At 38.0% G+C, this 27,420-nt stretch overlaps 1 protein-coding gene across 4 annotated transcripts; it reads left to right on the forward strand.

Moving 5' to 3' along the window:
- The first annotated feature begins 75 nt into the window (after nucleotides 1-75).
- On the forward strand, nucleotides 76-27,420 carry CASP2 (caspase 2). Of its 4 annotated transcripts, none has more exons than XM_083355070.1 (12): nucleotides 76-281; nucleotides 1,431-1,761; nucleotides 2,235-2,385; nucleotides 6,193-6,360; nucleotides 10,596-10,677; nucleotides 13,441-13,538; nucleotides 14,588-14,764; nucleotides 15,902-16,030; nucleotides 16,380-16,470; nucleotides 24,498-24,647; nucleotides 24,761-24,870; nucleotides 25,667-27,420. In XM_083355070.1, exons 3-12 carry the CDS (start codon nucleotides 2,236-2,238, stop codon nucleotides 25,799-25,801), a joined length of 1,290 nt encoding a protein of 429 aa, XP_083211196.1. In that variant the 5' UTR covers nucleotides 76-281; nucleotides 1,431-1,761; nucleotide 2,235; the 3' UTR covers nucleotides 25,802-27,420. The 4 variants fall into 4 exon arrangements, with proteins under 4 accessions (XP_083211196.1, XP_083211198.1, XP_083211197.1 ...); XM_083355072.1 differs by having other exon boundaries at nucleotides 1,694-1,761; XM_083355071.1 differs by lacking the exon at nucleotides 1,431-1,761 and having other exon boundaries at nucleotides 118-281.

A 27,420-nucleotide genomic window follows, 5' to 3' on the forward strand; every position in this document is an offset into this window, starting at 1 on the left:
AATGACAGAACTGCGCGCGCGCACACCGCCACTCGCGCAAGCGCCCAGAGGGCAGGAGGCGAAGTGCGCCCACGTGACCGAGGATGCTCGCTCCTTTTCTTTCCTGCTGGCTAAAGAGCGAGGAATTTGAGCGGGAAACCGCTTTTCCGCCTGGGGCCTAGCCCGGGTGGCGCCGCTAAAAAGGAGGACCGGCTAACGCGCCGTGTGTGCATCGCTGGCGGTGGCTTCCGCGGCGCGCTTCTTAGTCAGGGTCCGACGCCAAAGGGACGGGAGTGGAGCAGGTAGAATTAGATCGAGGGCGCCTGGGGGGAAGCCTTCCCGCCTGCAGGGCAAAGAAGGGACGGAGCAGAAGAAGGAGCGCCCGCTCTGGCGGGCTCTGCATTGCAACTGCAGAGCCTTCTTGGGAGGGTGAGGCTGTCCTGGGGGCCGCGAGTTCCCACTTGCGGCTTTGACGTTTCCTCCTGAGCGTCTTGCCTGCTTTCCTCCCCCTCCCGCCTGCCCTGATTTTCCCCCGCCTCTTACTTTGCTCGGCTCGGCATGCCGAAGTCTGGATTGGGAGTAACACGTTAGGTTTCTGAAACTCTTTTCGCGTTCGCTATTTGACTGCCGATTTGGGCAGCCGTCCCATCATCACTTGAGTTTCTCTTCTCCCTCTTTAAGTGCAAGCGGAGCGAGAGGAAATAATGACTTCCTTTTTAGGAGATCACCTGAGGACTAAGAAGTTCATACTCGGGAGAGGCTGAAGGCAGGATTTGCATGAAGGGATGTTCCGATTAAAAAAAAAAATCAGCTTTAGAAATTCTAAAGTTACGAAAGATCGGTGGGCTTGTATAGCATTGGAAGTTTTTTTTCTCTCTCTCTGCAAAGACCCTTGCACAAAATTAAAGCTCTTTTCTGTTTTTTCCTGATTACGGAATAACGGTTATATACATCTGTTGTAGCACTGTCATTGATCTCAGTTATTATATGACTGGAGTTTCCCATTCTTTGTGTGTAAAATGAAAGTGAATTCAGCAAAATCCGTGTCTGGATTATTTAAAGAGCCATGAATGCATCGATCATAAATATTTGCTGTGACATAGCTGTCGTTACCTTGCTGGGGTTTATTTTGAAAATCCGGGTATAGCTTTTAAATACTATCACTTAATAGTATGAAGTTGACATGAAGTTGACTATTATCAGGACTTGAGGTAAAATTGGTTTGGAATAGAGTTGTATTCCTCGAAAAGACAAATTTTCTGTTTGGGAATTCTCCTTGAACCTATTAATAATAATACCTTGGTAATGTGTGAGATATTTATAAAAACTGTATAATTGTTAATTCCAGATAGAATGATGTATCTGTTGAGAGTAATGTTTGTTGACTCTGGTAGTATATAAACATAATAAATATAGCAGAATACATTTTTTTAAAATATATCTTTCAATAGGAATCACCCATTTGGAAAGCGAAAGCTGTGAAGGAAACTTGTTCCAGTTGCCTCAAGTTGATGAGCTTTGGTGTGCTTTTTACTGTTGTCTGAGGGACTTTGAAGTAAATGCTAAGCACATTGTGCTTTAGATTGTAAGCCGCCCTGAGTCTTCGGAGAAGGGCGGGATATAAATGGGATTAAAAAAAATGCCCCATTAAAAACAATTGTGTTGGTTTTATGCTGACTTAAATCACCAAATATAAAATTATTGTTTTGAAAAGAAAGAAGCTATGACCAACATTTCAAGTCACCATTCTATTTTTGAATAGACTTATCTGTCCAACATCAGGTAATAACATACCACATTGGTGTGATATTTCAGTAGCTGATTTGCACTTTATGGTAGCTGTTGGTTTATTGGAGCAGCTAAGTAATTAAGATGAGATAAAATTATCCTATTAAGAAGTAATAGAAAATGTGTATATTTATAGTTCACAGTCTTAGTTGGGTATATTACTGTGCTGCAAGAAGTGGTTTCATATGCGTCCATTGTTTTGACCTTGATCTTAATTGATTGCAGGTCTGAGTAAGTTTGGCAGAGCCTATAATATCTGTATTCTAATGCTTAAGGATAAATTTAAAACTTAAATTGGAAATGTACCTATTATAGACATTAGTAGAGTTGGAATTATACTCTAGACAAAAATGGTTAAATTAAATGTTCAAACACTTGCCTCTTATGTGCTTGTTGTAAGTTTTAAACATTATGTAAGATGGGAAGAGCAGATATAATATTTCCATTTAGATTTGTTTTGTTTCCAGGATGCTGGGTGCATGTGGCATGCAGAAATGTCACCAAGAAGTGTTGAAAAAGAACCGTGTATTCCTAGCAAGTCAGCTAGTGTTGAAGGAATTACTGGAACATCTTATAGAAAAGGATATTATCACGGAAACAATGATGGAGATGATACAGGTGTGTTTGGTTTTATCATAACTGGGCTTAATTTTAATTATCCCAAGTGACCTTTACTCTAACATACTGTTTATGCTTTCAAATGTTAACATTGCATTCTTCATGAATTAATACCAGCAGTTTCAGGTAGCATCTACCGTATTTTCCGGCGTATAAGACGACTAGGCGTATAAGACGACCCCCCAACTTTTGAGATGATTTTCAAGATTTTTCGTCTTATACGCTGGAAAATCAGCGAGCCCGGGAAGGCACACCCTCCCCTCTCACTCTGGAGGAAGCAGGGCAGGCTGGCGGGAGCTGGCAGGGCAGTCCTGTGCACGTGCGCGCTCCCCGGCTGTTAAGGAGCACTCCTTAACAGCCGGGGAGCGCGCACGCACGCAGGACTGCCCTGCCGGCTCCCGCCAGACACCAGCCTGCCCTGCTTCCTCCACAGTGAGAGGGGAGGGCGTGCCTTCCCGGGCTCGCTGATTTTCCAGCGTATAAGACGACTGGGCGTATAAGACGACCCCCCAACTTTTGAGATGATTTTCATGGGTTAAAAAGTCGTCTTATATGCCGGAAAATACGGTAGTGGTATAACTAAACACTTATAGATGAATGAAAGTTTATAGTGTCTTGTTTGATCATCTGTGGTGAGAATTGCCTCTAAATAGAAATGAGAACACTATAAGTGGAACAAATATTTCTCCCTTTTTACTTTTAGTCCACCAGTGCTGAGGCAGGGAAGCTAATAGCAATAGAACCCTGTTTGATAAATTTTCTGTCTTCCAAGCTACTCTGCAGAGTAAGAAGTAGAAGAGGAAATAGAACGAATAAGTTTTAGCAGGCAGTGCTTACATAAGTAATCAAAATATAGCTATTGATGTAAAAACCTATTTTGCTTCCCAGTACTCAAAAGTTATTTGCTTCCCAGTACTCAAAAGTTATTTTTTAAAAAATCATTTGCATCATTAAACATAGTAACTTAAATTATTGGAATGCTTTTGAAATATTCATATTCCATATTCTTCCCAAATTGCAATTGTCTTGCTGTGTGTTGAATGATGAAAATTTGACCAATATATTGTAGGAATGTAAATGTTCGAAAGCATTATAATTTTCTAGCTATCAAGCTGTGAGAAAAACTCCCCAATAACAATAATAGAAAAATTTATTTCTATTCCTATTTATTAAAAGAAAGAAAAACTGTGTTATATAGTACCATATGTTATATTTATGAGGTCTGAAGTTCTTTATATGTCATTGTGCTTAATTGCATGATGAACTTTAAAATTATTATGTAGGGTTTTTTATTGTCACTATCTTAAGCATTGTATGTTCAGTGAAACAAAATAAATCTTTTATATTTATACTTATCATCTATGAGTTTTCTGTCTGGGTATATAATGTTTGAGAGCCAATTTGGTATAGTGGTTAAGGCATAAGGCTAGAAGCCAGGAGACTGTGAGTTCTAGCCTAACCTTAGGGACAAAGCCAGCTGGATGACCATGGATTGGTCATTCTCTCAGATCTAGAAAGGTGACAGGGCAAACCACCTCGGAAAAATCTTGCCGAGAAAACTGCAGGGACTTGTCCAGGTAGTCTCTGTCAATAGGACACGTTTGAACAGAGGAACAAAAAAACCCAAAAACTTAAGTTGCTTTTTTGTGAGACAAAAGATAATATAAGCAAGAGATTAATGAAAACTATGAGCATTCAGTTGACGAAAATATAATTCGGTGGAATATTTTATTTATTGATTGATTTTTTACATTTTTGACCCCCCCTCAATCTCTCTCAGAGAGGGGGACTCTAGGTGGTGTACAATAAAACTCTAAAATATAAAAACAGCATATCATCATCTTCCTAATGTTATTCCCACAGGCAAAGCGTCTGCTTTTCAGATTGACAAATGCCACCTTGCATGATCAAATGCAACATCCTGGTCATGTCTGCATTTTGACAGAGATGGCTATAGATCATTGGTTGCAAAAAAGAAAAAAGAAAAAAAACTGACTGACAGGCTTATTGCCTGGGTCTGACCTTGATTTGGTCTGTGCTCATCACTGCCCTAATAGGCGGATAGTATCCAGCAGCACCACTAGGAAAAGCAAACCTTACTGCCAAAAATAAAAATAGCATATAAGAATTAAAAATTAAAAAATAATTAGAATTTAAAAAGAAGCAAGGTTGATTGAACCCTGTTAAAAATTGGTTAAAAATGTGAAGGGAGAGTTCTCAGACGCCAACCAGCCCCATAGCTGCGGGTCCCTCTGGGGTCCCCCACACAAGAGTACAGAGCCATATTTTAAACTTCTTTTCCAGAAGGCCAGGAGAGGGGATAATGTTCCACAGGGCTGGTGCGATGGCAGAAAAGACTCCTCCTAGATTCTGCCAGTTGAAATTCCTTAACTTAAGGCATCTGCAACATACCTTCCCTCCTGACTGGGTGGGATGGGTTACAAAACAACAACAACAACAATTGAGCATTGGTTTTTAACTGGAAAAAGAAGCCTATGCACAGTCTATACCTGAAAGACATTGAAGGAAAGGTAGATACAAAACTAACAGGGAGCTGGTTGAGATCTGGAGTGCTGAAGACAGAAACTGAAGGCTTCATTTTGGCTGCCCGAGAACAAACCTTGTAGACCAATTCTGTGAAAGCAAAAATTCAACATGTCAGCAAGAACAACAAATGTTGCTTATGCAACGAGAAAGATGAAACAGTGGATCACCTTATTAGTGGCTGCAGTAAAATCTCACAGACTGATTATCTACAACGTCGTGATCGAGTTGCCAAAGTTATACATTGGAAGCTTTGACAAACGTTTGGGTCTGAGTGCAGCAAAAATTACTGGGAACACCAAATTGACAAGGTTCTTGAAAACGAGCACGTCAAGATCCAGTGGAACTTTTGGATCCAAACAGACAGTCATTTGGCCCACAACATGCCTGACATCACTATTGTGGAAAAGAAAAAAGTCTGATTCATTGATATTGCGATACCAGATGATGCACGAATTGAAGAGAAACAATTAGAAAATATAACAAAGTATCATGATTTGCACATTGAAGTTGAGCGATTGTGGAGGAAGAAATCAATGGTTCTACCAATAATAATAGGAGCAATACCCAATACATGGAAATTTTGAACCTATTAGACATGAATATCTGACTTTGTGAAAAACCACCCTACTTGGAACTGCCAATATACTCAGACTCTATCTTAATAGCTCTTAGGTCCTTGGTTAGGACTTGAACTGTTAAGTTTTTACCAATCCCAGACTGTGAATCGAATTGAAGATTAAATTTATAATAGTAATAGTAGTAACAACAACAACAACCATCAAACAACATCTACCTACTTCAGATCCTTTGGATTGCTAGATGAATAAAAATGGTAAATCCAGTCTAAACATACGACTGTGTGAACAACCGTAATTAAAACTATCCTGTTTTGGAACTGCCTATAATCTTAGACGCTATCTTAATCATTCTTAGGGTGTTGGTTATGATTTGTATTGTTAAGTCTTAGACTGTGAATCTAACTATAACAACCATACATTTAATACCATCAAACAACAACACCTGCCTATCCTAAGTTCTTGGAAAGGGTTTGATAGGTGGATAAAAATGCCAAATCCAGTTTAAACAACTGGCTGACTGGCCAGCCATAATAACAATGTTAACGTGGGCAAAATTTCATCATTGCAAGCAATGTTCTCATAGCAAAGATAGTGATAATATCCTCTAGGTCTGGATAGCTTTTTGTTGTTATTGCTGCTGTTTTATATTTTTTCAGTGGTATGTATTTTTGCATCAATACAGGCGAAGTCTGGAAATTTTAGCCAAAACATAGAATTCTTGAATTTGCTTCCAAAGAGGGGCCCCAAAGCCTTTTCAGCCTTTTGTGAAGCTTTACGAGAAACTAAACAACAGCACTTGGAAGAAATGCTCTTCAGCACTATTCCCTGCCATACGACTGAGGCTGTAAAGGTAAGGAAAGATAAAATATAAAATTAAGGAGCATATTTAGTGTTAGTGATTCCATATTGCTCTTTCATGCAATACCAGTATGATATTTTCAGCCCCCCTGGATCCTGTGTATTCAGCTTCCTAAACTTAGAAAGCTACGTAGAGAAGACATTTGGCTTAGTTTTCATTATAAGTAGTTTTACAAGCATTGGGAGTTTTGGATCTCATTGCATCTTCAAGCAAGCAAATTTTAGAACTGATATATTCCATTAGGACTGTATAGTGGTTTGCACACACTTCTTGCTCTGAAGCTATTTTTTCTTATATTTTGAGAAGTATTTACTAGGAATTGCTTTGAAGCTCATTATGGTGATTGTAAGATTAAAAGTGATAGAACCGTATTTCAGCCCTCTTTATTTGTATACTGGCTTAATATGAATTTATAATTAGTAGATTTAAGAAATTTTATTTTACTCTTTACTTTAGATAGTGAAAATAACACAAAATAGGGTTACTTTTGAATTCTTCTGCAATAAATATATGTTATAGCAATTCAGCCTTATCAGGACAGATCTGACAGTGAACAAAGCTAAAGTTATATGGAAGGTACCTGCAAGTTCAGTAAAGTGCTTGTAATGTATTTTTTCCAAATCCAGAATGACTTGTCTAGAATTTAGAGAATTCCATTTGAGATTTTTGAAGAGAATGAACATGAACCTTGCCTTCTCACTTTTCATTCTGCTAGAACAGGAGAGAGGGCAACAGTAGTAGTAGTAGTTACTTAATTAGTAAATACTAATTAATAATATTAATTTAATAAGTAATAATAACACCAGCTAAGGAACAGCTGTGACTTCAATTTTTTTTTAATCCCATTTATATCCCGCCCTTCTCCGAAGACTCAGGGTGGCTTACAATCTAAGCACAAATCAATGTGATTTGTTGTGAACAGATAATAATTGGACACAAGCTGAACTGGACAGTTTGGACTGAAAAAACAAGAAAACTAATCACTATTCTGTATACATTACATCTCCATAATGATATTGATAGAATTGCTTCAACAGTGAGATGGGTGGCATTATTAAATAATTAAATTAATAGATATAGATAGATAGATAGATAGATAGATAGATAGATAGATAGATAGATAGATAGATAGATTGATTATACTTGTTCTGCAGAAATGCATGTTTACTTCAGGTGAAGTAAACTGTTGAAGAAGAAAAGTGCATTCGCTGATCATGTAAAAGACAGCCAAGAACAAGCATTGATGTAAGTTAAAAATTGGAACTTTCTAAATGTATGGGAAACAAAAGTGAATATGAAAATAATATAATAAAACCACGAAGAGAATACTGACAAAGAAAAGCATTACAGGGCCAATTTCTACAAGAGATTGAGGGGAAAGTGGGTAATAATAAAACCTGTGAATGGCTTACAACTGGGACATTAAAAAAAGAAAGTTAAAGCTTGGTTTTGGCTGTGCAAGAGCAAACTATTGGAACTAAATAGTCAATGCCAACACCACGTAAAGAATTGGCAGCTGTGACTTCATATTGTGAACAGATGTAATAATAATAATGTATTACATTGATATGCTGACTGATTCCCAGTGACTGGGTGGTTTGCAATTGTTTAAACTCTTGAAAAACAAAGAACAATACAAAAAAATAACATTTTTTCTTCATATTTGTGAAATATGTGTTATCTACATGCACTTGTTAGAAATGTTCTTTGAGGAGCTTGCTTAATTTTTTTTTAAAAGATCTAGATTAAGACTATAAAACAGTATATATCTTTATATAAAGGTAAATCTGTCCGAGTGATCATAAAATTATAAAAGGCAATATATAAATACATTTGTGCATGCATCTGGTTGAATATGATGAAGTATAGCCTCCGGTCAGAGAATGCCGGCTGGTGGCCCCCAGGGGGAGGGCCTTCTCTGTGGGCGCTCCGGCCCTGTGGAATCAACTGCCGGTTGAGCTCCGGATGGCACCGGATCTCCGCTCCTTCCGGCGCGGGTTAAAGACCCACTTATTCGAACAAGCTGGCCTGGCCTGATGGGGAGTCAATTTAGGGTTTTAATTATTTGTATATTCCTATTGTTTTATTTTGGGCATTAATTTAATTCTTTTTTTTTAACTTTTGTACTTTTGTATTTTTATTATATGCCCTGTTCACCGCCCTGAGTCCTTCGGGAGAAGGGCGGTATAAAAATCCAATAAAACTGAAACTGAAAACTGAAATTTGATTCAGTAGGAAAACATTGATTCAAATTTGGTTCAGTAGGAATCTATTGCGTGGTAAGTTCTGTGGGCAGAACTGTCAATAGTTTCTGATCATTGCTCACTATGACAGGATTCTCTGGTGCAATTAAGTATGTCCTAGCATACTACAGTTGCAAGAAAAAGTATGTGAACCCTTTGGGATTATGTGGTTTTTTGCATGAATTGGCCATAAAATGCGCTCTAAACGTCATGTAAGTCACAACAATAGAAAAACACAGTCTGCTTAAAATAATACTACACAAACATTAGCTGTTGTCATGTTTTAATTGAAGATAAAATGGAAACATTCACAGTGCAGGATGGAAAAAGTATGTGAACCTTTGGACTTAATAACTGGTTGACCCTCCTTTGGCAGCAATAACCTCAAACAAACGTTTCCTGTAGTTGCAGATCAGACCTGCACAACGATCTGGAGTAATTTTGGACCACTCCTCTGCACAAAACTGTTTCAGTGTAGCAATATTCTTGGGATGTCTGGTGTGAATCGCTCTCTTAAGGTCATGCCACAGCATTACAATCGGGTTGAGGTCAGGACTCTGACTGGGCCACTCCAGAACATGTATTCTGTTCTGTTGAAGCCATTGTTTTGTTGAATTACTTGTATGCTTTGGGTCATTGTCCTGTTGCATCACCCATCCTCTGCGGAGCTCCAGTGGCGGACAGATGATCGTACGTTTTCCTGCAAAATGTCCTGATAAACTCTGGAATGCATTTTCCCATCAATGACAACAATCCGCCCAGGCCCTGAGGCAGCAAAGCAGCCCCAAACCATGATGCTCCCTCCGCCATGTTTTACTTTGGGGATGAGGTTTTGATGTTGCTGTGCTGTGCTATTTTTTCTCCACACATAGTGTTGTGTGTTTTTCCCAGACAACTCAATTTTGGTTTCATCTGTCCATGTTTGAAGTTTGCAAAAGAGCACCTGGATGTTCCACAGCATTACTGGCAAAATATACTGTGGACAGATGAAACCAAAATTGAGTTGTCTGGGAAAAACACACAACACTATGTGTGGAGAAAAAATGGCACAGCACAGCAACATCAAAACCTCATCCCCAAAGTAAAACATGGCGGAGGGAGCATCATGGTTTGGGGCTGCTTTGCTGCCTCAGGGCCTGGGCGGATTATTGTCATTGATGGGAAAATGTATTCCAGAGTTTATCAGGACATTTTGCAGGAAAACGTACGACCATCTGTCCGCCACTGGAGCTCCGCAGAGGATGGGTGATGCAACAGGACAATGACCCAAAGCATACAAGTAATTCAACAAAACAATGGCTTCAACAGAACAGAATACACGTTCTGGAGTGGCCCAGTCAGAGTCCTGACCTCAACCCGATTGAAATACTGTGGCATGACCTTAAGAGAGCGATTCACACCAGACATCCCAAGAATATTGCTACACTGAAACAGTTTTGTGCAGAGGAGTGGTCCAAAATTACTCCAGATCGTTGTGCAGGTCTGATCTGCAACTACAGGAAACGTTTGGTTGAGGTTATTGCTGCCAAAGGAGGGTCAACCAGTTATTAAGTCCAAAGGTTCACATACTTTTTCCATCCTGCACTGTGAATGTTTCCATCTTATCTTCAATTAAAACATGACAACAGCTAATGTTTGTGTAGTATTATTTTAAGCAGACTGTGTTTTTCTATTGTTGTGACTTACATGACGTTTAGAGCGCATTTTATGGCCAATTCATGCAAAAAACCACATAATCCCAAAGGGTTCACATACTTTTTCTTGCAACTGTACTTGACTGTTAAGCCATGATAAGAGTCAGTATATCTTGCGAACTGACTGGCTTTAGGAATAATTTATATCCGTGTGCATATGCACACATATTTGCACTATCATAGATAGTGGAAATTACTTCCTCTTTTGTCCCCATCTCTCATCTGAGGTTTTATTTGATGAACACAGTATGTTTGTGATAATTTCAAAGTACTTTCTGATCTTTTTCAGCGACCTTATTGTTATGATCAAAGTTTCCCATTTGCAGTGCCTGAATCCTGCGTCTCCCAGAAAAGACTATATCAGAACAATGGTAAATTTATAATACAATTTCCCTTTGTCACAGCTCTGACATGTCAAATGTTTTTAAAATTAGTATATTAGGAAAATTTTTTTAGTATTTTGAAAGTTGTAATCCAAATGAATTGGAAAAAAAACTGATTAGTGGGATGGGATTTCTGTTCTTTTTGGTGGATGTTTTGCTGTGGTCTTAAACAACAAGTACTTGGGGATGTGTTTTAATTTTAGCCAATCGAAACTATAGCACAGCATGTTGCAAAATGTAAGTATTTTTAATGTCAACATTGAGCATGAAGTATGTCTTTAAAAGCCCAGTGGCAATAGAGATATCCAGGGAGGTTTTATTATTATTTTCATTCCAAGCCATGAAAAATAGTTCCACATCTTAGTCTATTTCCTTGAACAGAGCTGCAACTTTGTGTGCTTCAATCTCCTCTGTCTGAGTGGTGAGATGTGGGAGGATCTTACACAGTTTTTGCTTTATAACATATTCCCCATACTATAAAGTTAATGTAATAGCACTAGCAGATAGATAACTATAAACTCACACACCAGTGAACGTTAGTTTTTTTTAAAAAATACTCTTATTTTTACTATTTGGTTACATAAATTATTTTCTGTTAACTTTATCAGACAGGTATTTTTGAAATCACATACATGGCTTTGTAACCTATGCTACAGTTCTGTGTAGGAGTGTGCTTGGAGACTATTGGGGTAGCTTGTAAAATCAAAGAAGCATTGCTGTGAACTGGCTCTTTGACAGCAGGAACCCTCCCCTCTCATAATTTAATATCTTAAAGATATCCTAAGTGGAAGAAATGCAATACATATGTTTTGAAATCAAGGATAGGGATCTGGTAATGTATTATTCAGGCTTAATCCCTGAAGCATCATCTAGCTCAGGGGTCTTCAGACTTGGCACTTTTAAGACTTGTGGACTTCAACCCCCAGAGTTCATCAGCCATCATGGCAGATTGAGGAATTCTGGGAGTTGAAATCCACAGGTCTTAAAAGTTGCCAAGGTTGAGGACACCTGATATAGCCTAATGCCATTTACTGAATAAAAAGTTTGTCTGCAATTTCTAAGAGAGGAAAGGCATTCTTGTACTTTCTCCTTGTGGTATTAGTTTCATCTGAATAGTTTTTAAAATTCCATTTCCAGCCTGTTTCTTTCAAAAATGGTTTATTTTTATAAATTATACAATATGAATAATTTTGTAAATTATTAAAAAAAGAGAAAATATTTTGGACATCTTTTCACGTTATTTGTGGTGCCCACACCTTTTCTTTCAATACAGGTCCTGGTTGAGTTATTTTTGGGGCTCCCAGACTAGGGTCCTGACTAAAGGATATACACAAATCAATATCCCTATATAAAATTATAACTTTTGAAGGAATAATGGAAAAACAAAGAAAAACAATCCAGATTTAATGCTTGGGATTTAGCTGCATCCCACTGAGATTTTAAATTGCAAACTGTTTTACTAGCTAATAATTATATAGATTATTCATTGGATGAGTCTACTATTCATATCCCATGGCTATGACTGTAGCCTAGACGTATTCACAAAAGTTAATTGGCTGCTGTTAAGTCATTTTTCATTGTTAATGTGTTGTGATATAAACACAGATTTATATACTTCAGAAAATGGAAGAATATGAAGCTATTTAAAGAATGTCAAAAGTTATATATGTGTTCAGAATACATGAGTTAGAGTTGTTTAATGCTGTAGAACATCTTAAATCAAGGAAGAAAACATTGGGTCCTTATGCTGAATCCAACTACAGATCTCCTTTTCCCCCAAATCCTAATTCCTGTTGCCTGATACCTCTGTCTAATTTGCTTGCATTTCGTCCTCAACGAGGAGAAAGATAGTAATGGTGAAATACCAATTTGTCCTAAGGTTGGGCAGCAACTTTACTAATGACTGTCAATGAGAAGACCTTTCCCTTCCTGATATTATAATATATAATATTTTAAAATATTACATACTCTGCACAAATTTTGTTGATGTTTCACATTTTTAATTTATACTTCATCCATGGTAACCTTACTCTCTTGATACTCATAATAGCTCAACTAGTTTAAACAGCTATTGTTACTTAAAGGAAAATTTCAGTTGAGACTTAATTTTTGATGGAACTCTGATAGGATGTGAGATGGTTAAATTCGAATCATTTGGATTTCAGTATTTCAATAAGAAAAAGAAACATTGCATTACCGTACAGGTAATCCTTGATTTATGACCACAATTGAGCCCCTGATTTCCATTGCTAAGCAAGTCGGTTGTTAAGTGAGTTTTTGCTCCGTTGTACAGTCTTGCCATAGTTATTAAATGAATCATTCGGTCATTAAACAAATCTGGCTTCCCCCATTGATTTTGCTGGTCAGAAACTGGCTGTGAAGGATACACCTGGTGATCCCATGACCCCAGGACAACGCAACAGTCATAAATAAATGCTAGTTGCCAAGTGTCTGAATTTGTTTTGACATGACTGTGGTGATGCAGCAACGGTGTGAAAACTGGTCATTAGTCACTTTTTTCAATGCTGTTTTAACTGAATGGTCACTAAACAAGTGGTTGAAAGTTGACGACTACCTGTAGAATACTATTTAGTACATTCGATAGAGGTAAATGTTTAAATTAAGCAATGCATGTATTGTGTAGTGTTTTTTTTCTTAAGTGTCCTCACCTTGCTGTAAATCTAAAGCGTGCTGTTACACAGTGGCCTGCTTTGCTGCTGACCCCTTTACATATTGGTGATTGATTTGCAGCAGAGCCAATGGAGCATTCCTTAGATGACGGAGATGGCCCTCACTATCCTCAGGTGAAACCATGCACTCTAGAATTTTATCGCACTCATCTGCACTTGGTAAGTAAGCTGCAAAGTGGACATTGAGAAATTTTTGTTGTTTTTTTTCATAAATATGTCTGGGGGTTTTATTTGCAGGAAAGCATTTAAATAAATAGGCTATGTGGAAAAACTGCCCTCACACAAAATGTAGCAGTTTCTTTTTTTCATGTATAGGATTATAAAATTTTGAGTAGCCCCATAACTTTGAAAATTCAGAGTAAAAATGGAGGGGAGGTAGGTTAATCAGTCTGGGTTGATAGGGTCTTCTTCTCGAGTTGGGGTTTGGACTAGAACAGGGGTAGGCAACCTCGGCTCTTTTATGACTCATGGACTTCAACTCAGCTACGCTGACTCAGGAATTCTGGGAGTTGAAGTCCATGAGTCATAAAAGAGCCGAGGTTGCCTACCCCCGGACTAGAAGAACTCCAAGGTCCCTTCCAACTGTTATTCTGTATTTGATGAATCAAGAAGAATGTTTCCCAAACTCAGTTCCACAAACTACCATTGTTCCCAAAGAACTCAAAAAGTTCTGCAAGCTGAAAAATCAACCGGAAGAAGACTTGGAAGGCTGTTCATAGATAATGGGCTTTTGAATAAGAGCATTTGGGGTTCTGCTATGTTTTCCTTCAACATAACTTTGCAAAACCAAATTTTCAGCAATTACGTTAACTAAGATCAAATATAAAAATAAATAGAATGTTATACTGACCCTCTTTAACAAATCTCACTCCAGACCTTAAATGAGTACACAATCATATCCAAACTCAGTTATTAACTTAAGTTATAAACTTAAGTTATAAACTCAGTTTATTAACTTAAGTTAATAAAACATTTGACTATTCATTTGTTTTCATGTATTAAAAATTACGGTATTCATATATTTTTGTTTAAAAAATAGTTTTCTACAATCTGGAAACATTAACTAATACTGTCCAAGAGTGTTCAAATTTGGCATTTTGACCTCTCTTCGACTCTGGTGGGGAGTGTGGTATGTTTTCAAAGCAACTTGTGATTTTACTTTTAGCGTATAGGCCAAGAAACTGATATATATTATCTGTGTTTAATAGGCATACAAGTTGAAATCACGCCCACGAGGCCTGGCTCTTATCCTTAGCAATGTGCATTTCAGCAAGGAGACTGATCTAGAGTTGCGTTCTGGAGGAAATGTGGACCATGCTGCTCTAGATAAGCTCTTCAAGCATCTTGGATACCAGGTGGTTGTACAACATGATCAGACTGCACAGGTAAGTTGAAAAATGTGATAGTTGTGACAAATGTTTGCATAAGTTTCACGAAATTTATTTTCCAGAATTGGCTGTTTTTAAGATAGCATCAAGATTATATTAGAGCGAACGTTTCCTCTTTGTATTCCTTTTTATATTTAAAAAAAATTAATTATAAGATTGTTTTTAACTTCCATTCCTTGATTTTTTCATTATCTAAACTTTATTTCTTTATTTCTGTATAAATATATATTTGACTTATTAACAAAGATTTCCAGACTTAAATTTAAAAAACTGAAATTTCCTTGCAGTTTTTTGTTTGAAAATGATATCAATCATGCACTTTTAGAAACCATGCTCATACGTTTTAATTCCTGAATCCTTTATCTCCTAGTTAGGCTATTTGGAGGTTATATCCTCTAATTTCCAACTTTGTTTGCATATATTATTATTATTATTATTATTATTATTATTATTAATAATAATAATAATAATAATAATAATAATAATAATAATAATAATAATAATAATAATAATAATAATAATAATTTTATTTGTATACTGCCCTTCTCCCGAAGGACTCAGGGCAGTGAACAGGGCAGTATATGTTAAAAGACAAAATACAAAAATTAAAAGAGATTAAACAAAATGCCCACAATTCTTACAATAAGTTAAAACACATTAAAATAAGTTAAAACACATTAATAAAACCCAACCCCATCCCATCAGGCCAGGCCAGCTTGTTTGAAGAGGTAAGTCTTTAGATCGCACAGGAAGGAGCGGAGGTCGGGCGCCATCCGGAGCTCAACCGGAAGATGGTTCCATAAATCCGGCGCGCCCACAAGAACGCCCTCCCCCTGGGGGCCACCAGTCGACATTCTTTGACCGGTGGCACCCTGAGGAGGCCCTCTCTGTGGGAGCGAACTGGGCGGAGGGAAGTTGATGCCGGCCACAGGTGCTCCCTAAGGTATTCCGGACCCATGCCATGTAGGGTTTTGTATGTCATTACCAACACCTTGAATCTCACCCGGAAGACAACTGGAAGCCAATGCAGCTCGCGGAGCAGAGGTGTAACATGGGAGTATCGGGAAACTCCCAACACAACTCTCGCGGCAATTCAAGAGATTGCTGATTAGGGATTATTTTTTTTGTCCTCAGGAAATGAAAGAACAGTTGGAATTTTTTTCAAAGCTTCCACTTCACCGAGACTTAGATTCCTGCATAGTATCACTTCTTTCACATGGCATAGAGGGTGGAGTCTACGGAGTGGATGGGAAGCTACTTCAGGTAACTCAATCATAGGCAGATTCCTTCTTTGTTTTGGAATGTGATCATGCAGGGAATCTGAGGATCAAACTGGCCATCATGAAAACAACGAAGCCTTAAACAGCTTTAACATATTATGAGATTCTGCCTTAAAGTAGAATGGAAGATAATTCTGGTGAAGGGGAGACAAATAGAGGGGGGAAAACTGGGCAGAGTAGATGCCATGCTTGCATTCTAATAAAAGAAATGGCAGCCTTTATATTCTTTTAATCACTATACAGTAAAATAGTAATAAAAAATGTAAAATGATAACTGGTTTAACAATTTCCTTTCAAAACATTGTTACCTTGTCTTCTTGTTTCTTTTCCAGCTGCAGGAAATTTTCAGGATTTTTGATAATGCGAATTGTCCTAATCTTCAGAATAAGCCTAAAATGTTCTTCATCCAGGCATGTCGGGGAGGTGAGTGACTGGGGAGGGTGACCTGTGATTCACGACAAAGATTTCCCTTTTTGCACGCTTGTGCTCACCTCTCCTCTTTACTTCTCTCAGGTATAAGCGGAACCCATTTCACCTCCCTGCCTTGCTGTTGCCACTTCCTCTCTCTGTAAGTGGTTCTGGCTGTGCATGGCTTTGGTCAGCAACTTGCGGACCTTGCAGTAACATGGAAAAAGAAGAAAGGAGATTTGTAATCTCCTCTTCTTGCATGTGTATGGGGGCACTTACTAACCACACTCCCAATGAGATTGTGTGCTGGAACCTTTGTTCTTTCTCTCTTTGGCCCGGACTCTGGTGTTTCCTACTTGTGCTGAACTTTTTATCAGATTGAATAAATAGTAGCCTGAGATCATATTGTGTGAAACATTATGAATAGCTTGAAAAAGTTTGCTATTTTGAGTTTCCATTTGATTCAGATGCAAGGAAGAACAGCTGAATTTTAAATACCATTAAGATCCAGAGACATCCTAAAACATCTAAAGCAAATTATAGGAATGTAAGAAAAAAATAGAATATAGAATGTAAGACTGACCTTAGCCAGATTATATCATAATCAAAGGATTATAACTCATGTAAGGAGTGGGGATGATTCAGCAGATATTTCAACTGATTAAAATTTGTAGGAAATATATCAGTCCCTAAACACAAGCATACCACCATAATCTTAAAGGATTCCCAGTGATTTTCAAGTAAAAGTATCCAAAGTGAAAATAAAAAAATCATCAATAATAAGGACCAGTAAAAAAACAACAGGCATTATAATTCCAAATTATTCTCTAAATGCTGTCTTATAAAAGACTTCAATTTATCCAACTTAGGGAAAGATAAAAGCAGGTATATTAATTTCTAGAAAGAGGTGGTTCCATAAAATATGGCCATTGCTGTGAAGTAGTCTTTCCGGGCACCCACACTCATCTCAAAAGGAGATAAGGAAGTTAACTTCATCTAGGCAGCTTTATTCAATTTCTCCATGAAGCCAAGTAGCATAAAGCATTGACTCCATCTTATATAAGTACATATCTAGAGCTTTTTTTCCCCTTTATACCTACAGCAACTTTACAGCTCCCATTATTTGTCATGAGTTTCTAAGGATTTGGATTCAACAACATCTTGAGGCCCTCAGATCCTCCCCCTTTCCTTAAAGAATATTTTCTTCTGATGAACCTTCAGACAGTGTGTCTGCAGTGCAGATGAACTCTGAAGTATACTGCTCAAAAAAATAAAGGGAACACTTAAATAACACAATGTACTGTATTTAATAGTAGGATGTCTTATCTTGTGTTCCCTTTATTTTTTTGAGCAGTATACATTAGAAACAAGCGCCTAGAACAGGGGTAGGCAACCTTGGCTCCTTTATGACTGGTGGACTTCAGCTCCCAGAATTCCTGAGCCAGCACAGCTGTCCACGAATCATAAAAGAGCCAAGTTTGCCTATCCCGGGCCTAGAAAATTCGTTTATATAGTTCTCCAGAGGCTTGCCTTAAATCTTCGCCTTATATAGGAAATACATTTTAGGCTTGAAAAGTGTTTTATAGGGAATAAAGGTTGAAAAGCTGACTGCACGTTTTTAATAGGGACACTTAAATGGTCCTTAAATTTAAATTTATTTTTTTAACCAAGTTTCAGATCTTAGGAGAATAGCGGTGGTGCTCATTGATGTGCAAAACCAGAATAGAGCTAGTGTTCTATTACTGTGCCAGGGCTGCAGACACCTTATTTAAGGTAATATATGCTTTTGAGGTATGTGTAAAAGACATTTTTGGTATTACAGTAGCACTTCTTGATAAAATTAACCTGTTAAGTTTATTTAACGCACACACATGCACACATAGTTTCATAGTATCTGTCTCCTGCATAAACATTTGAACTAATCTGTAACATAATTATTATATTTTTTTCTGTGTTGAAATTCAAGTGCTACAGATCATAACTGAATGGAGTTTGCCTCTAAAACTAGGGATATTTCATCAGGAAAAGCAGGAATCCAGTATGTGCCTAGCACAGAACAACCATGAACTGTGCTATGCACTACTTTGTGGTTAAATAAATGGTATTATTTATTGTTATATTATTTTACTGTATTTCTGGACCACTGCATTACCACACAACTCCTAGAGGTTGCAGTATTTCTATTAAAAATAATAAAGCCAATACATAAAATGACAATGAATACTAAATTCTCTGTGGTGTTTGTTAACAGCAGCAAGCTGTGAATTAAAAGCCATATGAAACAGTTCAGTCTTCTGATAATTCCAATCAGCATACTATGGTTTGTGGATAAAATATGTTATTAAAGAGAATCCTGCACTTATTTATAGCACATAGGCAAGTAGAACCTTCATTTGTTTCTTTGGCCTAATTTTAATCTAATTTAATTTTTTAATTTGCATTTGTCCAATTTAAAATTGACTAAGAACTATTTTAATCAGCTGTGCTAAGTTTTCAGTGAATAATAAACTGGATCAAGAAATTTAGCTAGGACAACATGAGTAAATAAATTCAGGGTTAATCTTTTAACTTAGTTGGACATGAATGTACAGGAAGATAGCTCAAGCCAAACCCTAATCTACTTAATGGCTTGAACTTGTAGGAAAGTAGACTCGCATGATGTGCTAAGCCATAAACCATGACTCAGAAACCACAGTAACTAGGTTAACATCTTGTGCTAAGGTAGAATCTGCCAAACCTATGCTTTATGCTATGGCATAAAGTTTCTTCAGTTAGGGTTAGAGTTAGGATTAGGGCTAAGGTTGAAATGGAACGCCTCAGAAGAAGCACATTCGGGACCTGTGTCCCTTTCTGTGGAATTGTGGAGCTGTAAAATTTCTAGAACTATGAAAGGAAAAATACCAATGAATGCAGAGAGCTGCTTGGAACTTCAGGAAGTAGAAAAATGCTTTCCTTTGCCTGACATAGCAACATCTTCCCCAAATTTGTTTGGTACTGGTATCTTTCTCCTGAGTTTTTCTACTTTATCTTCAGTGGATTGATCAGAGAGACAAGCTTTCATAATTGGATTTTTTTTCTTACCTATATACATCTTTATTTATTACTAAGGAGTTTTAATGCATGGTGAAGAGTTTATTTGCTCGTGTACCAAGAATTTTTCTTTTTACAACCTAGCTTGTAGATTCTAGTTTCACATGTGAATTGATCTCCAAGAAATTAAATGTTTGCCTTAAAAGCTGTGCTAGCTGATCTGTTTAGCTTTGTGTTGCTAAACCTATAAAATAAAGAATGACCTGCAAGAGCTTCATTACGCAAACATGATATTTGATGCTTATTTTGATTACCATGTTGTTACATTGTCTAAATGCACGGAGGCTTCTTGTTTGTCCTACTTTGACCCAATCTTCCATAGCATACTGTTGCAGCTTCAGTATTGCATCTCCCACTGCGAGGCGTTCATCTGTCCACTGGCTGCTGTTTCCTTCCCAGTAGGTGTGGACTGGCTCCTGCTGTTTAGTAACCTTACAGCTGGAATGGAGTGGTTATGTCTATTCTACAGTCTTTCTGGCAGTAAATACTGAATGCTTGGATTGATTTCATTTTAAAGCGGAAGGGAAAAGTAGGAATGTTATTTTAGTTAGGAATAGCAAGGGTCAGCAACAGCGCCTTGCTTTCTCTAGAGGCGTCTTATGATTTCACCATTATTATGAACTGGTTTCAAACTGATTATGTTAAATATAAATAGCAGAGGGTAGGTATGCAATTTAATAATGATAGTGTGCATAAAGCAGTTTGAAAGCACTTGGTATTATGAGTCTAGCTGCATGTATAGCCTTATTAATGCCTAGCATGCAACAAGAACAATGAGCGAGAAAAAATATAAGATAAAATGGAAGTAAATAATGATAAAATTAGCTTTGAAAATAACCTAATAGTCTAATAACCATTTTTGGGGTGGGAGGAGAGCTTATACTATTAGTAAAACTCAATTTTCTGGACTGAATAGAAAACGAACAGGAACAGGATTAACTGAAATTGGATTTGCCGAAAGAATAATTAAAAGCAAGGAAATATAAAGATATACAGAGTGTAAGCTTCTTTCTCTCTCTATCCAAAGCTCTTGAAAATATGGTTACTTAGTTAAGAAACCACTTGTGTGGAGCAGAGAATAAAAGAAAGACCTAATATTTGAAACCTGGTGAAAGCTGTGGTTATAAATCAGCTATTCCCCTTCCTCATTTTTCTCTCTTGATATATTTTCCATTAAAAAGTTTTTTTTAATCCTGCCTCCATTTTTGGAGCCCTCGAAAGCCTATTGTTTCATTTTCCAGGAATGCCTATGGTGTTTTCAAAGCATACCATAAATTAATAATTATTTAAAACTATTAAAGCAATATTTAAAAGGAATGCTTAAACTACAGATTGTTAGATGAGTATTAAGGGGGATAATGGCATTTATGATGATGTAGTTACTCACATATACTCTTGAAAATCAGGTGATTGAAGTGCTCTGGATTGTTTTAAGTATTTGCGTACAAACTCAAAACAATTCTCAGCTCGCATGGTACAAAACTAAATCAGAGCAATATTGAAAACTTAACGGTATTTTCAATTCCAGTTGTATTCTTAGCTTGTTTGTAAAAAGCCTGCATGTAGAGCTTCATTCTTTATCCAGTGCTGTATTGATTGGAAAATTTTCCCTTCCCTTCATATATTCTTTTTTTTAAAAAAAATACATATAAGGGTTTCCCACAGCTGAAGATTCCTGAGGCTATCTTGGAAATAGCAACCACAAAGAGTGTATTAGAGACACTGGTGACCTTTCCTTAACTGTTGGAAATTGGATACAATAAGTATGGAGGGAGGTTGGCAGAAATTTATTGGTGATTTTAAAGTAGTCTGTAGGCTCTATATGTAGTTCTTGCAGTATTAGGAATCTATATGGTGCCTTCAGATTTCTCTGTTATTACAACCTGATCTATAATGGCTGTTTCTGACAATACAATCGAATGTTAAGTCTAGCATCAAGTGAAAGCTTTAAAAATTACAGAACTAGCTGCAAAATTAGTAGCTAACTGGTCTGTGTAAGCTGAACAAACAATGGCTAGACGTTTGAGAAATAATAGCATAACAACTATAAAATGACTGTGAATTCCAGTCAGTAAGATTTCAAATATTTACAGCAGAAAATAATGCTGAATTAAGCATTAAGATAATTGTAGTTTGCATAGCAAGATGATACTGAAAATATTTACATTACAGACTGCAGAACTAAATACAAAAAGCTGGAGTAAAAATACAGATGTAGCAGTACTATTAATGAGTTATTGCCAAATCTTTCTTACTGCTGGTGCAGAATGTAACATCATAGGATATTCTCAGAATGTAATTAAGAAATATAAAATTGATCTGTATGGCTTGGCCATTTAGAGAATAAAGAAAGAATATCAATACTGCCAACACTATTGAGTGAGCAGTAGAGAAGGTTATGCTTGATAATTTCAACTTGTCCGTCATCACAAGGGCACAATTGTTCTGGGAAAGATATCTTCCGAGCTCAGTTGAAGGGAAAGTATTATATTGAGCCAAAATAAAAGCTCTTCTATGAGAAAACTTCTAGTTAAGTACTGGGTTTTACTGTGCCCTTTAGACTTTCATGATTTTTTTTTAAAAAGTGATGTATTTAAATCAGATTGGCACCCCCTGTCCATTGTATACAGCCATCAGTGGTTTTGACTTGCTCATAGCCTAAGGCAGGGGTCCCCAACCTCCAGGCTGCGACCCAGTACTGGGCCATGGTCTGTTCGGAATCGGGCTGCGCAAGTGGCTGGCCAATGCATGTGTGCAACTCGGCTTGCTTGAGTGGCAGGTGCACTAGTCCGCCTCTTGCGCAGGACGGTTGCCGTCTTCCCCCCACTGGGCTGCCAAGCCATAAAGGTTGGGGACCACTGACCTAGGGCAGGGCTTTTCAACCAGTGGTACGGGTACCACCTGTGGTACATTGGCACCTAGCAGGTGGTACGCGACCATCCTAGAAAAGTAGCGGGGGAGGGGAATGAGCTGAACCGGTGGCAGCACCGCACAAGCCTGAGCAAGAGACGGCTGAAGCTGCAGGGCTCAGCGGAAGCGCCAGGATCAGCGCCAGGCTCCAGCTGGAACTCAGTGCTGATCCTGGTGCGTCTGCTGAGCCCAGAAGAAGCGCCGATCGGCTGGAATGTTACAGCATCTCCAGGGTCTTGTGATTTACATTCAGATGCTTGGCAACTAATTCATATTCACAGTGTCCCAGGGTCATGTGAAGTGACCCAAACCTGCTGCAACCACCCAGCAGGGGGGGGAATAAAAACCAAACACACCCCTACCCCACCCCCGTGGCCAATCCTCAACAGAAATGCTCACAACAATGAAAACCTCGGACAGGAGGAAGAGCGCCGCCAGGCGAGCAGGCAGGTGTCTTCCTCAGCTGTGGCTTGGGGGGCACTTTTTTTAGGGCCATTGTAACTTTGAACAGTCACTAAGCAAACTGTTGTAAGTCGAGGACTACCTGTACTTCATCACTTTTTCCCTTTTTTTTGTCATCAAGTTTTTGCCACCTTGCTAGGCGACTGGTGGTAATCGGATGTTGCCGTATCCTAAAAGTGGTACGATGGGTGAAAAGGTTGGGGACCACTGACCCAGGGAAAGTAAGTGGCAGAGGAGGAGCCTGAGTAACGTTGGCTTTTTCAGTAAAGTTGCTTTAGATTAGGGTTAGGGTTTGTTCAACTCATACTCTTCTATTGGTCTCTATAAACTGTACCAACTTTAGCTAGTTGGACCTACAATACCCTTCTTTGTTTAAAAATAAAAATTTCACAATTTTATTTATTTTTTGCTTGTTTTGGGCAAAATAGTTTCCAGGAGCATTCTGGATGCCTGAGTTTGGGAGACTGTCCCCAGATATTTAGAATATGAGACCGGCTCAATTATAGCCCTGTTTATATACTAGGTTTCCTGGAAAAATGTTTGGTTTGAAGGTTTTTCATAATTTGTTTTCAGTTATTGTATTGAGCTAGGGTTACTAAGACACAGCTAAGTCCCATCGGGGTTCTTATAAGAAAGGATTCTTATATCATCTATGTAGAGCAGAAAAAACTATGCAGGAGGAATGGGACAAGTATGCGCCCTTGTTTAATATCCTTGTGAGTTAGAACAGCACTTGATAAATGGCTTTAAGGGTTGCATCTGACTTTCAGGGATCTGCTATTGTGAAGAGCATGACTAAGAAACAACAAGTATTAATTAACTGGAGAGGCTTTGGGTTTTTCCCAGAGTTTAGTTCGTCATGGAGTCAAAGCAGGACTTAAGTCATGAGAAAATTCATACAGCAAACCCTGAAGTGTGTAGAGTAGCTCTTGATTAGATGTTGCAAGCACTGTTCAGTCATGGATTGATCACTCCCTAAAGCCAGCCTGTCTCTCCAGTAGTTGGCTTTCCTTTTCTAGCTAATCTCTTAACTTCTACTAAAAACTTCTGACGGAAAATATCCCAAGTAAAGTAAAGGTCTGCAATTTACCAGTTATGTCTCTTCCTTACTTTTGACATGGGTGTTGCATAGACTTTTAATTTTACCTCCATCATGTATCTGTGCTTGTGAATGCTGTGTAAGGTATTAATAAGAGAATTGTTCTAAGAAAAATTGGTTTATATCACATTGCAATAGCACTTAGACTTATATGCCGCTTCACAGCACTCTCTGGGCAGTTTATAATGACAGCATATTGCCCCCAAAAATCTGAGTCCTCAGTTTATCGATCTCTGAAGGATGGAAGGATGAGTCAATCTTGATCGCCTTCAGGATCAAACTGCAGGCTGTGGACAGAGTTCGTTTGCAATACTACATTCTAACCACTTGAGAGACCAGGACTCCTGGTGAATACACATATATCAATGTCTGTATCTAAGGGTTGCAACCACTAATTGAAGATTAAATGAGTATGCTTGTCATTTAGCAAAGATATATAATAGAGCTGCATGGAATTGATCTGCCTTTTTCCTTTTGTAAGATGAGACGGACCGTGGAGTGGATCAGGTAGATGGGAATGACCGGGCCAATTCTCCTGGTTGTGAGGAGAGTGATGCCAACAAGAAGGAAAATCCTAAGTTACGCCTCCCTACCTGCTCTGATATGATCTGTGGATATGCCTGCCTGAAAGGTATTTTGGATAATACAAGTGCTGTCGTATTATTACACTATTTATCCTGTTATGCAGCTAAGGTATTTCTATTTCTTTCTCCTTTAATTGGCTTTGGTTGTGTTTTTTTATAGGTACAGCTGCTATGAGAAATACCAAACGTGGATCATGGTATATAGAAGCTCTCACTTCTGTGTTTGCTGAGGATGCCAGAAACATGCATGTGGCTGACATGCTGGTCAAGGTGGGCAGGGGTTACTGTGCTTTGTTTCTTTTTATGTTTTGTCTAAACTTAAAGTAGCTTCTTTGTACTAGGGATATGCAGCAAAAAAAAACCCCGCTAGTCTCTAATAGTCCATGCTTAAACCAAAACACTTGAGTTCCAGATAGCAGTATGAGGAGGGGGATGGTAGGTAGGGAAGGAAGGAAGGCATTGAGAAGAGAGTACGGAGTGGGAAATGCTGGTTGGATAATCACTGCCAGTATCCGTAGCTTTAAAGTTAGCATATCCAAGTGATCTGCCTTTCTGCTCTCTGTCTTCTTGGAGCTTTTCTCTCCTTATCTTTTTCTTATGTTGCTCTTATACTGTCAAGAATGCCAACCATGGTAACTAAAGGAAGGATGGAAAGGAAAGTCCTGGGAAGGTAGGGTGGGTATGTTGGTTGAGTGGCTCCCTCCCCCGAGCTAGCCATAATTGTTGCTGATGTCCTTGACTTCAAGAGCAAGATAAGAGACAGAGCAAAAGAGGGTGCTGGAGAGATAAGTCTGTCAAAGCACAGACCGTGCAGAGGAGGAGGGAGAAGGCGCACCATCCTTACTTTATTCAGCCACCGAGACCCCACTGGATTTGGTCTTAGCCAAAACCTAAAACAATCAAGCTGTTCTTTGGCCCAGTTTTGCCAAACTGCAGCCCACCCGACATGACCCAGCATAACTTCTGAGACACAATGTTATGGGTGTGAAACAAAGTTCATTTTTTTCTTTTTTCTTTGTAGCTATCTACATTTTTAGATAATCTTTTGTTGTTTTCTGCCTTACAGGTGAACAGATTGATCAAACACCGTGAAGGCCATGCCCCTGGCACAGATTTTCATCGTTGTAAGGAGATGTCAGAGTATTGTAGCACTCTCTGCCAAGACCTTTACCTGTTTCCAGGGATAGTTTCTGAGAATTAATTCTGTTGTTCTTTTGGCAATGGAATTTTTTTCCTGTTCCTGTTCAGCATTCATGAAACATCCTACAGTTGCCTGTAGATGTTTATGATCTACAGTATCTTCCTTCATGAATGACAGTGAAAATTGGACTGAAATATGCTATTTGCTTTCTTTATTTCTGTTTTTTTTTTTAAAAAAAACCTGAGATATCCTAAGCTATAATCTTTTAAGTAAATAATGCCTGGCCATGCCAAATTTCTTACGGTGTGTGCAGAGTTTGCTAAAATTACTCTCTAGAGTAGGATTTGGCTATTGTTCTGGGGGTTTTCTCCCTATGTGCCAAAAACAAATTGATGGGGAGCACTTTAATGATGTTATGTGTTTGTAGAAAGTGTGAGTTTGAAATTTCATGTCATTATTTTTCTAAAGAAAAAGATATAAAACGTTTTTTAAAAGCTACACGTTGAATTCTTTTTTAATTTGAATTGATATTTGGTTGCCCATAGCAGTAGGTTTGAAAGGGAACCTAAACTCTAAAAATAGAGGCTGTGCAGGCTATGAAGGCCAAGTTAGAGTGGCAGGCCAGTGCTAATGTTGCTTTATATGTATAGATATTCAAGGAGTCACTAGGCCACTAGTTTTTGCTACAAAACCTTTATTGAATGCTTGCTGCTTGCTATATTTTCTACGGTGGAATTTGATCATTCTTGCAGAAAATTGAGAGCAGGACTTGGAAATAATCACAGCGATTTTTCATTCTCCAAGATACTTCTGGTTACATAAAATTATATTTCTAAGTTCCAAAGGTTCATAATATTTTCACTGTGCATAATACTACCTGTTTATCTGATACTGATTTGAAGTTATACTTAAGACTTCACTAGGCAACATAAGTACTGTACGCTGCCATGGATTAACCTACCTTTATCCGTTTCTGATTGCCTATGTTCTTTCTATCTTGTCCTGAAGTTTGTTGTAGGGAGGAAAGGGTTAAAATACTTATTCAGTGTTTCCTGGAGTCCTGATAACTACCTGCTCCCCTCAATGAATAGCATTATTTTGAGTGAAAGCCTTCTGTTTATTATTGTGTTTATTATTTTTATAGTGTTTTAAAAATGTTTTGAAACAGTTTTATCATTTGCCATAAACTGGAAGCGCTTTTAATGTAGAATAGGAAATATTTTGCTCTTCTGCTTGTAAGGATGCCTGGAGAGGCACAGGATAGAAAGTAGAGAGGAAGAAACCATCATTTTTCAGAATCTAGTTTTACTACTGTAAACGACCCTTTGGATGGGACTTGCCATGTCTTTGACTTTCCAGGGGTCAGTAAAGGACAGTTTTCTTGATATGTGTGAATATACTCTTTCGTAACAAAACAATCCAGGCACTCAGCAGCCCCAGTAATTAGATTGGTAGCCCCTGGGCTTGCTGCAGTGCTTGAGAAATAACTCCCTTTCCTGTATTTAACTTGAAACCTTTGAAAATACTTTTGAAATATTTGGTGCTTTTTTAAAGAAAAACTTATTTTTGTATGTTTTAAAAAAAATGTTTCTGCAACCAAAGTGACAGGTTTTCAAATCACTGCCTATATATTGTATATAAATTGCTTTCATATATGCCAAAATAAAAACTAATCTCAT

Source organism: Vipera ursinii (genome assembly GCF_947247035.1).
Source record: "Vipera ursinii genome assembly, chromosome: 2".
In the NCBI taxonomy this organism is placed as follows: Eukaryota; Metazoa; Chordata; class Lepidosauria; order Squamata; family Viperidae; genus Vipera; species Vipera ursinii.